The 18623-nt window shown below is 36.0% G+C and overlaps 1 protein-coding gene across 3 annotated transcripts in view; it reads right to left on the bottom strand.

Moving 5' to 3' along the window:
* Positions 1-655: 655 nt before the first annotated feature.
* The window catches only part of RGS12 (regulator of G protein signaling 12), an 87931-nt gene continuing 69963 nt past the window's right edge, over positions 656-18623 (bottom strand). The window contains exons 14-18 of one of the 3 annotated variants that reach the window (XM_040593014.1): positions 18014-18110; positions 16408-16484; positions 15742-15895; positions 12515-13132; positions 656-1291 (exon numbers count right to left, since the gene is read on the bottom strand). In XM_040593014.1, the coding sequence (XP_040448948.1) occupies positions 927-1291; positions 12515-13132; positions 15742-15895; positions 16408-16484; positions 18014-18110 (1311 nt within the window). In that variant the 3' untranslated portion in view covers positions 656-926. Of the gene's footprint in view, positions 1292-10982; positions 13133-15741; positions 15896-16407; positions 16485-18013; positions 18111-18623 lie in introns of those variants that run through there. The other 2 variants (XM_040593016.1, XM_040593027.1) reach the window with 2 other exon arrangements.

Here is an 18623-nt window from a genome sequence, read left to right as displayed (position 1 = left end):
TTCTGTAGAAACGGGAAAGGAGGAAAAGGAGTGGGTGGCAAAAGCAGCATGTTCAGTAGTCTTTCTCAAAACTCCAGGAAAGCCAGAAGATTAACTGAAACTAGAATTAACAACAAGAAGAACAGGGGGCACTTAACCACTTCTTGAAAGAGCAATAACAAAATCCACCTTCCCCTGAAGCTGAAAGAGTGGTGATGAGGAGGGACCCAAATGACCCTCCTGCCACTATGTGATTAGTACATACATTTCTGGTATGAAAACGTCACCAGTTTTGCCTATGAGAGCAGCTATTATTCCCAGCACGGGAAATTCACAGCTTGTTTTTTTGCTTCTTACTGCTTGTGTAACAATGGTCCTATTGCCTATATCCATCCAGACAACACATTGAACAAGACTGAGTTCCACCTGGATTTCTTCCCAAACATTATGAGTCAGATAGAAAGATATTAAGAAAATAATCCTCATCTTTTTACACCAGTAACTGATTCTACTTCCACTTCAAAAGTCTACCAACACTCAAGGAATCGCGCAGACCAGGAAGAAACATTATAAGATTAAAGTGAAATTATCTGAAATAAAAAGTTTGGATAGGGTATTTAAAGTGAATTTGTCTTCAATAAAGACAAGAAAGGTAGGGGTGGAAATAATAATTTTAATTGCACTGTGCAATGGAATCATCCCAGGGAAAATGATACAGAAATGGTAAGAGAACAAAACCAAATAGCTCGATACTTCCATTGAATTTCTATTTTTTTTTTCATTCTACAAGTTCTAACTCATATCAGAAAAGACAGTCTGGCAGGCTCGTTGAAGGCAACTGAGTACTGAAAACAACTTATAACTTGCAGAAACATGTCTCTAAGGCATATCTCCATTGCTGCTGATGCCAAGCAAAAATACCAGAACTCTTAATTACAAACAGAGATTTAAACAAAAGTAGCTTTATACTGATTCTCAGTGCCCTTATTCTTCTCACTCTTGACAGTAATCAGAAATGGAAGGTCTGACGTCCCATAAACCCCAGTTCTTATCCTTCCTTGGCAAGATCTCAGTTCAGAGATGTAACCTTCAAAGCTGAGGTTCCCTTCAGAATCATCACAGGAGCGTGCGCCTGTGTCTTCCAGTTTGACTCCATCCACATCGATTATCCTGTTCACAGGGAGCTCTGTTCCAGGGTTCTCTCTCACACCAGGAAGATTAAAGCTTCTGCTGGTCTTCATTTTGTGAGAGCTCTGCTCACGAGAGTTGTCTGAAGTCCCTTGTGAATCTCTTTTCTTTCTGTGGTTTGCACCTAACAGAACAATTAAAAACAAAAAAACCATAAGCAGAGTTACATATCTTCTGGCTTCAGCAGTTTGCAACATTGCAACCTTCTCTGAGGTCCTAACCGTAGATACTCAGCTGGGATATCCCTCCGCCTCCATCAGGGAGACTTATCAATCTACCAAGGAGGCAACTACACAGTAGATCTCAAAGATGAATATAAAATGTTATTAATTTAGCATTTTTTAGAATTTTTAGAAAGACTGCATTAAAAATCACTACTTAGTATGAATTTGTACACCTCTAGAACAAAAACTCTCATGCCAGCCAACTCGAAGGTGAAGGAGGAGTAACACGGAGCTTCCACTGGGGCAGAACAGATGCTCCTTGACTTGAACTGGCCTCCAATACCAGATCCCTGCTGAGATATTATTTTCACTTGACTAGAGATTAATTCTCTAGCAAACTAAGAAAGGATGACTTGAAGTTGCAGTTCACTGTCCGGAACTGCAATGAGCAATCACAGCCCACGGTTTACAGGACAAGAAGAAAAGAAATAACTGAATCCACGGAAGGGCTTTAAAAATTCAAAAAACACCCGAGTTATGTCTGATTTTTTTAACCTCAAAGTTTCCTTCTGGTACAGCACTTCTAAAATCACAACGGTTAGGTTCTAGGCCTGTTCTCTAGAACTGCTCACACAAAGTCACTACAATCCCAGGCTAACCCTGGATTAAAATTCAGGCCCCAAAAAGCTCATTTTGCATCAGGTGTGACATGGCAACCTGCTAGGCACTTGTTACAGCAAAGGCAGATGAAGCTGGTCTGCCCCTTTCAACAAGCAACAAGAAAGGAAGGATGAAGAATGGGCTGATGTCATGATTTGCACCACCAGTTACCAACATGATTTCTGCAGCTGAGGTGTGCTGCTGCCCAACACCACCACCCCACCACCCCCCCAAATGTTTAAAGGTACAAAGGCAGACCTGAGTAAAGGCTTCCACTTCATATTTATTTCCTTTTTTCCATGTAAACCAGCTGGCTTTTTGAAATAAACAGTCTTATCCAACATGCCTTACCTAAAACATTTCTAAATTTTTTGCCACTGTACACACAAGTGCCTGACGAGCACATTTAGCCACACAATCCCAGGAGACTTAGTGGTTAAATCCCACAGCTGCCTTTGAAACCTTTTATTTGTGTTTGTTCCACAAAGTGGTATGTACAGTTCTGTGCAAGAAAATTAAGTATCAACGTATAATCATCGCAATCAGGAACTTTTTGATATGGAAAAGGGGGCAAACGCAAACAAAAGGACAACCCCCCCCCCCCCCCCCCCCCCAATTTCATACTGTTTCCATCAAATTGCTCCAGGGTCTTCTCAAGGGTTAACGTCTTTTCATTAAATAGAAAGCTTTAACATTCTAAGTAATGCAATGTTATTTTAGTGCTTTAGCTACAGTGCAGCCTCACATTAATAATGCAGATATTCCACATCAGTAATACTTGCCTTTTTTTTTTCCACATCCACAGGAATTAGATCAAACTCCAAACAAATCAGCTGAGCAATAGCTGAGAAAGGGCAGAAAGCTTCCTCAGCCCTGCTAGCCCAGCACGACTCCAGCCTACTAAATTACAGCTAACATTTAATGGGATTATATTATGCTTCATGTTTACATCTTCCTACTGCAGCCGAACATTGGCTTAATTTTAACTGCTGTTTGCATGGCTGTGGTGTAAAATGCTATTCTTCTTCTCCAAAATGTTTATTTTAACATTAATTGACTTAATTGTACTCTTGATCTCTTTAATCTATTATTCTATGCCCTTTGAGGAAGATCTCCGATTCTCCTTTCAAGCTGGTTTAAGAGATACTAATTTCTAAATATATCATACTAATTATCATACTAATGACAAATTACAACAAGTCGTTTGCATTGACAGAACATGAGTCATCCAGTTGTCCTAATATTGAGAATACATCCTTCTACTAGATGCAGTGTAAAGAAATAACTTTGATCATGGTGTAAGGTCTCGTAGCTCTGCTGACTTGAACTGTGCCCAAACACTTTCCACGTTTAAAAGACGCAGCCTGCACTAACAGGATACAACAGATGAAAGAGCTGGCAACTCCTACTGAGGAACACTATGGAAGGTGTAAGTATTGCTGGATTTATTTGGTTGCTAAGTCCTTCAACAGCTAAATATAAGAAATGCCATTAAGTTTTGGAATTATGGTGTTACTGAGTCACTACACAAAGCAACTGGGCTTGCAAGCTGTGTAATAGGAACAAAGCAAAAATAAGGTCAATGTTAGCTTTTGGGCTTCACAAGACATAAGCCCATCTGAGGAGGAATAAATTTGTATTATGGACATTTTTTTCTATTATGCTTCTATTTTCAGAAGCAATCCCTCTGAAGCATCTAATAAATTACTACTACTAGAGGCAGGACAGTAACAGAGAAGGTCTTATCTAAAATACTGGTTCAAAAGAATATGGAATTACTAAGGGATGATACTGTGAAGATGATTTCTCTTTTCCTGGCAGGGCAGAAAAGATCTTGGCTCATCTACACCAAGCAAGATGATGCTTTCAGGAGCAGCACTGCACTGAAAAGATATCTTAATATGGTTTTTTTCCCCCCTCATTTTTAAAAACAAAGCATTTATGTAGCAAGGCTACTTAGCACAAATAATAGGAGAGATTCCCAAAACCAGCTTGAGTATAAACGCATTCCACATGTTTTAAAATAGACTTCAAAATCTGCACGTACTCACTGGAACTTTATAATGAGGTTTAAATGACACCTACACCACTTCTGCACTGGTCTCCTTCTCATATTCCCTTTCTGAGTAACAAATACCCGAGCCATGCAGGCTACCAGCTAAGGTGCAGAGAGCTCACAGATAACATTTCTCTTCACATATTCTTGCGCTGAAGCGATGAAAACCTCCATGGCTATCTCTACGGATCACTTCGCCTTGCATAAAGCATGTCAGGAATGATACTACATCTTCCCAAATCTAATCTGTCAAATGTCCTACCTAACTTCAGAAGGGAAAGGAAGCCAGCGCTTACAGCGGTAGCTGCACAGATTAATTTCCAGACTGGAATAGCACGATCAGGCCTATTGGTAATCTTCACCTCCCCTGCTAGGCATTCCACGCGGCTCTAAGGGAATTTTCTTGTGCATCTGATGCCATTAATATGTTCCAGCTGGTTTAAAGATGGGATGATGCATGTCATCTTCTGGCTTTAAACTGGACATCTGCTTTTTTACAGACTCACAGCTGAATGACTGCTTAGAAGGCTAAGTGCACCAGCCTGCATTTTTCATGGAGCTGACAATCAGGCACTGTTTTGGCTGATCTTCTGACTCCCTTTACCAATATTTCTCTTTTTCTGATATTTTGATTTTGTGTATTCTCAAGCTCTCTGAATTTGACAGTATGATTACAGAAAAGCATCTTCACAGAAGAAGAAAAAGAGGATTTTTCTTCTTCTGGATAAAATATTCCTCAAGCACCCATTAAGATCTAAGCAAGATATGAGAAGACATTGTCTTCCAAATAGTTTAGGACCATGGGAACATTGGGCCAAATTCCAAAGACAAGGTCACAAAACTCCTGGAAATTTCAGGAACATTAACTGTCAAATGTAGATGGATAGGATCAAATAACCATACATCTAATGCAGATGCTTGGGATTTAAAGGTCCACCCGTAACATTTTGCAATGATACTGTTTCTATACCATAATTACTTGACCCATTTATTTTCAATGTGCCAAATTTTATTTACTTCTTAAAGCATAATTTAGATCTAATCTGAAATTCAGCACCTATAGTTTTAAGTGATCAATACTTAATATAGTTCCATTCACACCATAATTATCTTTTTTTTATAAAAGATGAGCTCTGTATTTGAAAGTCCATACTTAATAGATTTCATATATGACAATGTTAAAATCTGTTCCACAATTTTCCCAACACCATATCCATATAGACTGAAACCTCTCCCTGCTGGTTTAACGTTTCACTTAGCATTTTGCCTTGGCTAAAATCCCGCTGTTCTTGTCACAACCGTTTGACTATTCAGATGGGTCTCAGTTCTACTGAAAGATAACAAGAACACTCTGCTGAGTTCTGTACCATCGATCCCAGGCATTCAGCTTCGAACGTCCCAGGGAGAATGAGCTCCGGATTGATTTTGTGCTGACTTCAAGCAGATAAGGTTCTGTTTGAAGTATTTCATAATACTTTAACGCAGCTCTCGTGAAAAGAAATCACCAAAGTTTTCAGGAACAGTCCTGGATTGGTTATTTACTGGCATATATGACCCCCAAATGTAACCTGGCATTTTCAGTCTCTAAATTAAGAAGACTCCAGTGTGTTCTGTAATGTGGGAGATTGGGCAAATACTGTTCTCATCTCTAATCCTGTAAAACAACCTGTCCTAAGGTGATAACACGCTGCCTGAGAGAGAATTTTTTTACATGAGACTTAAAAACTTTACATGAGACTTTGTGATAGCCACTTCTGCAGTGGGTGTTCACTTCACCTCAATGTCCTGGAAAAATTTCACTACAAGTAATTATTTTCCTTAAAATACATGTAATCCAGCAGTTTCCCTTTGGGAAAGACACTTCCCCCTTCCTGTCCTAAATTGTTGGGAAATGGTACTCCAAAATTTTAGCCTTCCCAGATGTGGATTCTTTTAAGCTGTGGATAAATTACTTCCACACTGGCTGCCCTACTGTTAGTAAGTTTCCTGAAGTGATTTATGCTTCTGGAGGGAAAAGGATACTTTACATAGAAGATTTCAAATTCTGCAGGTTAAATTTCCTTTAAACAGTTTCCTTCGTTTTATCTCTTAACTGATACAACACCGAGGAGAAAGAGGATTTAATAATAGATTCCTACCTACAGTTTATGCCAAATCTTTCAAAGGAAATTTGATTTTATATGATGTATTTCACTTGCATGACAAAACACCAACTGCAGCATATGCTCCGTGCCTTGAAATCTGACTCAATAGCAACGAAGGCATCAAGCTAGGAAACTGATTATTCTACAAAGCAGCAATATTCTGCATTACCAGTGCATTTACTTTCATCCTGGAAATTTCCGGAATACATCTGCAGTATTAAGTTTAGAAAGACAGGGTGGCTAGAAATTCTTTTTCACTGCACTCATCTCAAAAGCAATCGCAAGCAGAACAAAGCACAGAAAGACAAATTCTGAATATTCTATAGAAGAGGGAGCTGGTATGACTCCTAGTGCTCACCTGTGGCATATATAATCAAAAAAGCACTGTAAACTGGGTTTGCTGAGGGCAGTGACTTCTTACATACACGGCCACCCCAGCTGCTGAAGGGAACTGCACACAACGTCATTCTAAAGCCAGGAATGGTCCAGGAACAAATAAAATTAAAACTTCTGAATTTTGATCCAGACTGACATACATGCCTTCCGTAGCACTAGCCAATTTGCTTAAACTTTATTTCTCCACTGCTAAAGCTGAAATCATTTTTTAAAACTTGCAAGCAGTAGCCATGACAAAACATATCTGAAACAGTCTACCAGTATTCAGCCCTCAGTCTGACCTTCCAGCATTTATCGCTAACATTAATTTTGCTTTTCTGTTAGTAGTCGGTAACAGCAGGTTTAATTCTTGCGGAAAGTAGTATGTTGGGAAATTGTCGATTGAATTACTTGAATCAGTTTTAACTCAATTTGCCATTCATTATGTCATTCTGCTATTAAGAAATTCTAAACCATGGTTTAGTAGGGCCACCAGTTATATTTCAACTAATAATCCAACTAAATTCATTTCATCATCCAAATCTAAGTAATGCATTTGAACAGATCTGGTTTTAGCTTGTGCACGTTTGGTTCAAAAAGCAGTTGTAGTTTTTCTAACATTTTATCTAGTCAGTGATAAAATTTGAAATTCTTTCTAAAATGCGTATCTTGCTGTTTGACTGAAATAAGCTTACATTTCAACCATCCCTCAAGGCCTTCCTTGCTTCCCAGTTGTCTACTCTCACCATAACTCTCCTTCTCAGTTGTTTACTGCTGATCTCAAGTCATGTACTACATGTAATTCTCCCATTTAATCATGCTCTGATTAGAAGAGGATTAACAGATTCTGGCCTTAGTATTACTGAATCCCCATGAGTACTTCTTTATATTGATCCAGAATCCAATTATCTTCTATAAAATTACACAGAGCCAGTAAGGACATAATTAACTGCAGGACAACAACCTTTGTTAAAATTAATGATTTACATTACTTTTACATCTTTTAAGTCATAATCCCTTCCTTTTCGTAAATTTTTATTTGTTTTCATTTATGGGGTTATCTTCATTTACAAAGGAAACACCACTGGATTGTCTCTAAAGTGTGTCACATGAATTAAGGGATTATGTAAAAATATTAATTACATAAAATATTATAGATTTTATTACAAAAAAAGGGTTGTTTTTTTACTTTTGAAGATATATGCATTATCATTTCTAAACTCTGTAACTATCACAAAGTTTATTGTACTTGGAACTCATTACCCTTTTAACTGAAAAGTTTAATAGCCAAAAAGCAAAAAGTGAAAGTCACAGAAATTCTGCTGATACTATCTGATCTCTATTCCTTGGTTGTAGCATACTGCGTCCTCTCTGTGAATAATAAAAAAGAGCAATTGGGAAACATTTTTTTGTCTTTGGTAACAATAGCCAACCCCAGGCTCTGAGAATCCACCCTGCATTTTATTTCTGCACAATTTATCTTTCAAAGCAAAACCATCCTGGCACTGGTACCAACTATCCAATTTCTGAAATAATTCTTTCCAATAAGAAAGGAAGCAAGTTTATTTTGAGGATGTGATTGCACATCTATTTCAGAAACAAAGCAGTGTCTTCAGAAAAAGTTAAGCAACTTTACATAGTCAAAATTCACCCTTTATCTTCCATAGTCATATTATCAAAGTATAATTCCAGAGAGTTCACCATGCTTTTAATTTTCTCTAGCTGGCGCTCTCTGTTAACCAATTGTGCTGTACACCTATTAAAAGGGAGTTCTGAATAAACTCTTTATTCGACTGAATTGCTGGATCCAGTCTATACATCTACTGGGAAAAATACCTTCTCACTTGGTAGGCAATAATTCCATTGACTGTAATTGTAATTTTTTTTTTTTTTTGCTTTTAGGATAAGAAATATTTTTTAAATTAATTTTTTTTTAATAACAGAAGGAAGAACAATTTGCTGGAATCAAACCTCCAGTCTGTGTACCTCCAGTCTCGATTGCTGCAAATTGCCCTGAGGATGAGATGCTACTCCCTGAAGAAGCACAACTGCTGCCAAGACTAAATCCCCACCTACTTTATAACAGCAGCAGCAATCACAGCGAACAACTCACAGGCCCCAGTGGAATATCACTGAATAAATGATCTAGTGCAACGTCTCCAGCTTCATAGTTACAGCTCTTGAGGGGACTAAAGGTTTGAAAGACTGCCTCTCCCCATGGCATCTGTTTCTCACTTGGGTAATCAACATGTCTAAGCCCCTGGGAAAAAATGGACAACATTCAAAGTACCGAGACAATACCATACAATAAAACCCAAACCAAACCAAAAGAGAAAAGAAACCCAAAAAACAACCCCAAAGAGATTAAATCAGTACTTTAACACTCGCAAAAATTAACGCATCACTTCCAGACAACTACACCACACAGTAATTAAGGTATTTCTTCCACAGATGGGTACCACCACCATTATAGGTAGAGACAAGAAGCACATTTCAGAATTAGACTTCAGATTCCAGAACCACCCGATTTTTAAAGTGGGAAATTTGCCAGAATTAGCAGGCTTATTCAAAAATAAAGACACTTTCTCTTCATGAGTAACGCAGCTAGAATCAGTAATGATTCCTGTGTGGCAAACCCATTTGATATTTACTTCATAGCTGAATATTACTACAGCATACACACATTTCACTGAAGAAAGCTAAGATCAGTGCTTGAAAAATTGTTCTCAAAAGCTCTGAGCGATGCAGACCTCATTTTGCTGCTTATCACTATTCATATTTGCTTTCTAGACCTTCAGATTAAAAAAAGTTACCCGTGACAGGGATGGATATTGGCCTGGCTTTGTTACACCAGCCTGCCATTAGCAAACTGCCCCCTGTAGAACACGAGTGACTACTTCTCCCCTGTCCAGCCCTTTTCCCAACATACATAAACCCAATGTATAAAAGCCCAAGGTACAGTGTAAGCATACATGTCATTTGTCTTTATGAAACCAAGATTCTAGATCTTTAAATTATGCAGTCACCATTCTTCCTTTTATCCCAACATTTTAATTCAATAAACCAATCAGAAATACATTTTCCATTGATAGGGGATTATGAATGGAGAACCATTAAAGCACTTAAAAAAGCAACCATAATTAGTCCTTTGAAATATCGATTCTTGACTGGATATATTTTCCAGAAGTCTTCATCATAATTACTGCACATCACTGAATAGCCTTTCCATGCAAACTCCATGAAATCATGAAAATAGAAACGCTGTGTTTCAAGCCCACACTTTTTCCATAAAATCACCGTTCTTTTGTAGAATACAGTTCCCATAAAATAGTAGTGTACTGTGAGAAATGCATAGAATAGAGTTAGTGTATGCAATAAGGTTGTAGCAAAAAAGGTGTTTTACATCTTTTTTAGATTTTTGTTATTCCTAGAAAAAAAACCCAAACAACAACAAACTAGCTTTGTGACAAACCAAATTCTAATAGAAACAAATAATTTCAGTTTTGCAAAACTATTTTGATTACTTAAAGGTGTCTCAAAGGTGATTATGACAGAAAAATAAAACATAATCACCACCGAAAGTACAACAGACCAGTTGAAATACATGAAAATGGAAGTCTGTAAAAAAAATAATCCACTTTGTAGGATCTTAATTATTTCTTGTGGAAAAGTCTGAATAATTTTAAAAGGCGAACTGCTACAGGACTTTGAACTGCCTCATTGTCTTTCATGGAGGCTCCTAACTACATGGGAACACAGTGACTTTTGGAAAAACTACATTTTCAGCCCCCAGAATACAATGAGACCTAGGTAACAGCACGACAAGCCTCTCTGCAGTTTGTTTTTGCTTTTGTTTTTCAATTAGGCTACAGCGTACTGTTATGTAGGACCCATCTTTAAGAATGAAAAGCATAGTGCAGTCTCCAACACCCATCCAACCCTTAATTTCCTACCCAAGACTACCAAATAAAAGAGCTTGTTATATTGGTTACTCCACATCAAATGAACTGAGATCGCCAGCTCATTTCTTCAAGACCAGGGAAGAATGTCTTTAGATTAAAACAAGAAGGAAAGTAATGAATATAAAGTTTAGCCCAACAACCCAAAGACAGAAGAGACTCTCCTTTCAGGAGTTCCCATTATGACCAATTTAAAAGAAATCTCCTGTCTTATCTGCCTTCTGGTACACATGTCAATGCTATGGATTTCACATGTGACCCATCAGCATCTCAAGACAGCATCTGCCCTTTGATATCTAATTATTAACAAATAAGTTTGTCACCTTTGTCTCAAGACAATTCCGAGTTCGTATCTATTAATCTGTTTGTTATCAGAAGAAAATTTCAATCAGAATTCTTAGTCCAGGACTGAAAGAACTGTTTTTAAATAATGAAGAAAATCAAAGCTTAAAACCAGTTTGCGTAACTAGGTCTAGAATTTATTACTCCTGAGAGAACAAAGATACAAAATACACATGAAAACTACACAAAGATTTCTACAAAGTAAAAAGTAGAAAGTGGGAAAAGGGAAAGCTACAGTTCAGTGGTTACACAGAAATGTATGGCATGCATTAAAATACTGTAAATTCATGAAGTTTTTTTAAGTGCAAATGGTTTTTTTTAACAGTTCTCACTGAAAAATATGCAAATTGATACCCATGTTGTACACTTGTCATATCAGAAAGACACCAACACAAATCTATGCATATACACATCAACACATCTGAAGTACATTTTGTGGTTGTGTTATTCGTAGGCACTGGTTACAAGTCTGTTCAATACTCAGTTTCAGAAATTAAGTGGTAGCGCTTATAGAACATTTCTCAAATACTACGAATAAAGGAATTTGTTTTTAAAATACCAAGAGGATGAAATAACTTGCATTGCCATTTATAAGCATCCAACAACCAAAGAAGTATTTACAAATCATCAACCATACAGATAAAGAACAGTATCAAATACTCTGTGTAAAAAGATAAATAATTAAAATGTATATTCCCACATCACAAAGAAATGTGATCATACAAATTATGGCACCATATGTTTGTGAAACATCAAAAATAAATGTAGCACATAGATACCTCTTCTTATATTTTACATTAAAATGTACAGTACAATGACTGTAAAATGTCAATGTTGCAACACCCATTGTCTTCAAACTCTTGTTTCTGGTAATAGCAATTATTATTAGAGTCCGTGTTTATAAAGAAATTCCATACTTCAGCCTTGGGCTAATATTGCTCTGTGATATTGCTAGACCATGAAACTTACAGCCTAAAAAAAGATTACATATTTTCTTTAAAATTATCTAATAGAAAGAGCTATTTCACATGTGAATACTCTGGGAGAAAGTGTGATAGATGCAATCTATTTCTCTGTGTAGCAAAGTATGGGTTAAAAAAACACTGTAACATTTTTTAATCACAAATATCTAATTTATTAGAGAAATACTTTTTAAATTAAGGTCTATCCATTTCAAATTTTAAACCTAAATGGTACTGCAATTTTCAATACATAATTAGGGTTCCTGCTAAAGACTTAAAACTACCAAACCCTAATCACATATCTCATTATGACAAATGGATCTGAAAATCTGGAACGCAACAGTGCTATGGAGCTCAAAATGCTGATACCCTGTTTTGTACCCTACTTTGTAGGGTAAAGAATGAGATAATTACAGCACATGGATGTATTTTAAAGGTTTGTCTGCATGTGTCCATTTCTGGCCACATGCCAAATCCAAACAAAAGTACATTGCTAAAGGCAACCAGAATTATTACAGTTAGCACAGACTAAGGCAATGAAAATATTTTATTTCTTTTTTTGGTAAAAAAATTAAGGTGCAGAGCGAATTTTCTTTCTTGTTTTAATGGGTGCCAAACGCTGATTAACAGTGTCAAGGAAAAGTAGTTTTACATAAAAGGAAAGACTATTAAAATCTAGAAATACCTGAATTGGATCTTTGATATCCAGATTTTTCCTGATTACCTGCAAAAGGAGTTGGGGGTGGATAGTTGGCTTCTGTGAGTTTACTGATGTCTGATGGTGGTGTTGGCGGCGGCGGCGGCAGCAAAGTGCTGTTAGGGCTACTAATATCTCCTTCAGCCACAAGAGTCAAGTCTCCCACATTCTCATCGTCTACCATCTGTATGCCTTCAGCTTGTAACTCTCTTGACTGCCTTTTCCATATTGTTGCATTGTTGTCCTGTGCATGCGGAATTGGAGACAATGCAGTATTAAAAGGAACACTGAAAGTCTTCTGACTGTGGAGTGCTGTCAAAGCAGATTTATGTTTACTTTCCGAGTAACCCACTTTCTTCACCAAATTTTCATTAAAGTTTTGTATGGACTCCTGTTTTCCACTTGGGGACGTACATCCATCCTTGCCATCATTTTTTGAAACTTGCTTGTTGAAGCCTTTAGGGCCTGCAGAAGTAGATGAAGATGGTTCTGGTCCAGAGGGCGGTAAACGAAGGAAGTCAGGAAGAATAAGGTCTTCTTTCCTTAGCAGTCCACGCTGGTCATCTGCTCTGTTACTTTGAGCTTTGGATATGAGTTCAAAAAATTCTATTGGGAAAAAACCCAAAATTGACAAGTTTTTGTCAGAAAGTGTAATGTCATTAAAACTTAAATTTTCAGCACATTTATTTTCCATGAAGATCTTCAATTCTTTCAATGCTGCCTTGAAATAAGATCCCACGTTAATTAGGAACTTTTTCAATTGCAGCAATGTTCACTAGCATCACTATAATTAAGACCATCAGGATTGCTATTGTAAGAGTTTTGCAGTTTAGAACAGCTGCAATTCACTGAGCCTTGAACACAACTTCTATTTTATGCAGTTAATAAATCCGTACACACATACACAGGATTTAATTCTTTATACAAAACAAGGCTCTGGTCTTACTGACAATGGGTGAACTTTTTTATATTCTGGTTGGGTTTTACCCGTCTTAACTCAAAAGTACTCATGCCATTTGAAAGTTCAAAATGTTGCAAACTTTCTTGTTATACTGAATTTCTCTCACTTTAGTATTTTATCAACAGTTTAAATTCAATTAATGGTGTAGTTTTAATCCAGGGTTTATCATCACAGGGCATGATCAGATAATGATTTAAGGAACCCCATTTTATTTTGCGCTGCAATGAATCACTAGCATATAGGTAGTCAATAACCATCAAAAGAGCCATTACTAAAAGCGATGGGGCAGCTTTCTTATAGTTTTCAACACAATTAGAAGTGATTTTCTAATCACATCCTTAATCACGTCGAACAGTTTAATATCTTTCTATATATAAAAAATACTCATAGTAAATCACCACTGTTCTAGAAAGTCTCAAAACTTGGCAACAAGAAACTGATCAATTATAAGCCAAGAATTATACCACTCCTCAAAAAAGAAGCATCACAACAATAAACAAACTCTTTGGTACAAAACATATAGATATAAAAATATGTAATTTTTAATATAGCGTCTCTGCATGTCCTAATTTTTCAAGAAGAGAGCATTGAAACTATGGAATATTAAAGATGCTTAAAAAGGCTATCTCCAACAGATCCCTTAAAAACAATAGTTTCAACCCAGCTTATAAATACTGTTTGAAGCAAAAGCCATTACAAAATAAAGCACAGAATGTTAGTATCAGTTTTAACTTAGCATAAAACGAAGTCATACACTTGTACGACCTTATTCCTAATCCTCTATTCATATTTGGCAGGCTTTGCAATGCAATTGTAAAAATTACTTTTTAACATGCTTTGTCAAATGCCATAAAATTTGAATGTAGCCAAGATGGAAGCTTCAAAATGCTTCTTATTGCCAAAGTTTTGCAAAATAGCAGTATGTATATTAAAACATGCAACATTTCTAATATACGTCATACAAAAATGTTCCTTTCTGAAAATTCAAACTTCATAGAACAGTTGTTTTTTCATTAAAAAACAGTCTACAACATTTGGTACGTATTTTCCAAACTTGGACAAATTTCACAAAATTCAATATAAAATGTGAAAGCCTCGAATTCTGAAGTTTTCAAATTATGTTAATGTTTTACTCAGCCCTAGGAAGAAAAATGAAAATATTAAAATATGGAAAACAACTTAACAAAATAGTAAGCAACAGAAAATAATTTAAAATGCACTAATATGTTGTAATAACACTTATATTAACAAACATATATTTTGCAATAAAAGTTTTAGCCACAGCATTTTTTTCAATTCCAGGCAGTGGACATTTATTCACAGATAAACATTCATTTGCTGTATAACTGCGCATAACCAGGTTTGGATACGCATATTAAGTAACATCAGCAGTAAATTTTCATCTGTGGGTAAAATATGTCCTCTGATTTTTTTTCTGCTTGGGAAAATAGGGAGGAGTGTGTAGGGCTGACAAGACAGGTCATTGCTGCCATTAATGCCACAGGGCAGAGGGTGGTATTATGTCAATACTTCTACTGCTATGTTGTTCTTATCCCTCTTTCTCCCATGGACATCTTTCTGCAAGAAAGCAAATTCTCTTAAGAGTTCTTTTCCAATGGTATCACCAAAACTATTAAAATGTAACTGAAGGTGAAAATAGGACTCAATATACAAGATGATCAATAACTTCTTTGCTTATTTTGATTTCTATCCACCTTTTCAGAGCAGCTACTGAATGTAAACGAAGCTTTTACTCTTGCCCATCACAGCTCCTCTAGAGTCATCAGACTGTACTACCCTGACTGTTACAGACTTTAGGAAAGAATTTTCAAAAGTTCTTACCTGAGTAAGTTAGGGTCTACATCATTGTACAGAATGCCTTTCATGAGCTGAAGACTCTTACATAAAGGTGAATAGAAAGGCAAGCTTCTACATGGCTTGCAAAGGGTATCGAATGGGATATTCAACTGCAACTGAGTTAACTAATTCCTTTCTATTTTACCAGAATTAGGTACATTTCAGTTTTGAAAATCCCACTAGGCACCTACCATCTATCTATAGGCAATGTTAAAATTTTACCTTCAGCTTCAAAAACTTCACAATTCAAACACAGTATCAAACAAACATGTAAGGATTATGACTATGACTTTCACAATACAGTATTAAACACACAGTAACTTTTCCTACACAGACACAAAATTCTCATTTTTCTAAGACTACTTATGTTAATACGTCAACTATAAAGTTCACATACCCTCTGCTTCATCCAAATTTATTTTCTGACATTTTTTTTTCCCAATCTTTGCAATAGAGTCTTCTCTCTTTGACAGCCGGACTTCCCTAGCATTTTTTCCATTTTCGCCTTTCATTTTGATAGAATTAGACTTTCCTAGAGTTCTTCCCTCTCCCTGCATTAGAAGGAAAGTTAAGGTACTACTTACATTTAGGCTATATCATTGTGTACATTACACCATCTAAGTGAATCAAAAAGTTATTTTGAAAACACATTTCTCTAACACCACCACAACAAATGTTTTAGTTTAATCTTGATTATTGGCAAAGAACATTTGCCATAGTAGTTCCCAAAAATGTATAAACAAATATAATACTGTTTACTCTGAAGAACTCGCTTAACAGAAAGGGCCGTTGAGTAATCTAATAATTTTCAAATACAGATAAGCCAATGAGACATGAAACAAATACAACACAGCGAAAGAGCTATTTGATTCATCATGATGACAAACTTGTCACAAAAAAATGCTGTTGGCAGTGGAAATATATCAGATTAATTATAGCTATACCCATTCTAGTTACACCATTTGGCTGATTCAAAACCATGGATGAATGCAGCTTTTAGTACAGAATTCCAGAAGGAAACAAAAGATGATCTAAAGGACAAAAATCATTACAGAAGACTTACAGTAGATACTTGATTTCTTGAAGTAGTTACAGTTGCACTCTGTTTTACTGATGCACCTTTTTGTTTATCTGTAAACACTGAACATAAACATACACCTTCTATAACTACAGATGCATAATTTCCCAAAGGAGTAATACTTAAGTGACAAACAGATTTTTTTTACTTTAAAATTTCTCAAAGATATACTCAGAAAATAAGAAGGGATCACAGTTGACATCCCTGACACTTTTCAGTCAAGACCTACTAGAATCCCCCTCTTACCCCCAAGTTTTCCTGATACTGGCAATACTTTCAAAGTTTAAAGATGCTAAAGTTTCACCCAATTCTAAATTTTCAGTTAATTTATATCCAATAGCTTTTAAAATCTCAGCTAATAATTCAGTTTGTAATTCTCAAATTTATAATTTAAACAAGAAAAAAAATTCAGCAGAAAAGACCATTGAAAGGTCATGTTGAATCTTTTCCAACCTGTTCCATGCATCAATTGTTTTCTAAATATTGCCATTCCTTCCTTGTCTACTTCGAAGTAACTAAATGGCTCATTCAAACTACATCTGGCTATAGTAAATAGACTAATCAAAGACGGAGCTGCAAACATGGAATCATGGCCCTCTTTCACTGGTATATTGCCACCAAACCAGCCTACTGCTAGAATGATCCTCTATGATTTAGGCTTTTGTAGCAGCTGGCAGCACATAGGATTAGTTGTACTTGTAGTCTTTCATCTGACTATCTGTGACAATATTTAGATCTATATCCTTTTCAAAATGACTACTGGTTGTTTCCTAGAAAAAAATGGCAAATCTGATTCTCCTCAATAAATCCCTCCACCTTTATTCTCCTAGTTCTTTCTCAAAGATGATCTCTGCTCTACTTTATTTTATACACACACACACACATATATATAAAAATATATAATTTAACCACATCTACTTTCAATTTTAAAACAAAGTTATAAAAAGGTCTCCTAGTTATACCAGATATGTACTCTCAAGGCTGCTCACATTAATCTAGCATGTTAATTGTGCCAAAAGATTGTCAGCTGTTCAGTTGATCAATTTCTATTTTTCAAATTATTTTGTCTAGGGAAATCACAAGTTACATCCTTTTTAGTATTATTTCCAGAAATGACCACTTAAAACTGGAGATGTAGGCTCTGCTGATTTCTCATGTTAAAAGGGGGTTATCATAGCAGTATATATAGCTGCTGCACAAACTGCATCTGCTTTACTTATACAGAATGTCTCCTATGAATTAATTGCCAAATTCACAGAGGTTATTTGGCATTTTATTCTCATTATTGTTACTAGGCACTATGTCCCTATATGTGCATGTGTATTTACAGCTGACTGCAAGTAAAATATTCAGATATTACTAGTGCAAAATTTCTGACAGCTACAGAAAAGTACTTGCTATCAACAGATCAAATTAATCTCCAATCTTGAGAAATGGCATGCCTTTTTAGGTAAAAAGAATATATGCTACGTATGACATATCTAAATTTAATCACATTTACCTCACTTTTCATCAACAGAAGAAACCAATTGAAGTCAGGGTTTATGAAACTGACTTGACATCATAAATAAAAGCTTTTATGCCAACTTACCTCTACCCTTCGTTGGCTCTTTTTCATCTAGAACAACCCGCTGACCGTCCAGATTAGATATGGGGACACCAAGATCAAGTGGTTCTTGCTCACCACTCTAAAGTCGGATCACAGTTTGTATATAATAGAGAAAAAGCTGTTTTCAGAACAAATTTAAGCAGTCTGACATTTTTAGAAAGAAAATGAGCAAAGCATTTCTGTTTCAGTGTAGTCTCAATATATCTACCCTCTAAAAAAAATGTTTATTCCATTTGTGTAAAACTACCTTGATTACAATGAGTGTAACCCATTTATGTGATAAGAACAGTATTGGGGGAAAGATGATATAAGGAAATAAAATAATCCACTTTGCAAGCATTCACAAATATTCTAGGACCATTAGAGTGTATGTTCAGCAAATCATATTTTTCAGACAAAACCTGAAATTATTTCGCATCCTAAACTGGTTGTAATTTGTTAATTTTGTAATTTCATTAAATGAAGTTATCTTTATACCAACAGTTATTCTAAAAACATGGACTGGTTCAGCCAAGATGGTATACATTCTAGAAATACCACAAAAGTAACCTTCCATTCCTTGATATTCCATTGCAATAGAACACAGAAAATG

The sequence above is a fragment of the Falco naumanni genome, chromosome 1 (assembly GCF_017639655.2).
Source record: "Falco naumanni isolate bFalNau1 chromosome 1, bFalNau1.pat, whole genome shotgun sequence".
NCBI lineage: Eukaryota > Metazoa > Chordata > Aves > Falconiformes > Falconidae > Falco > Falco naumanni.
Note: the sequence above shows the minus strand (reverse complement) of the source record. Positions and strands in the feature narration are given on the sequence as shown.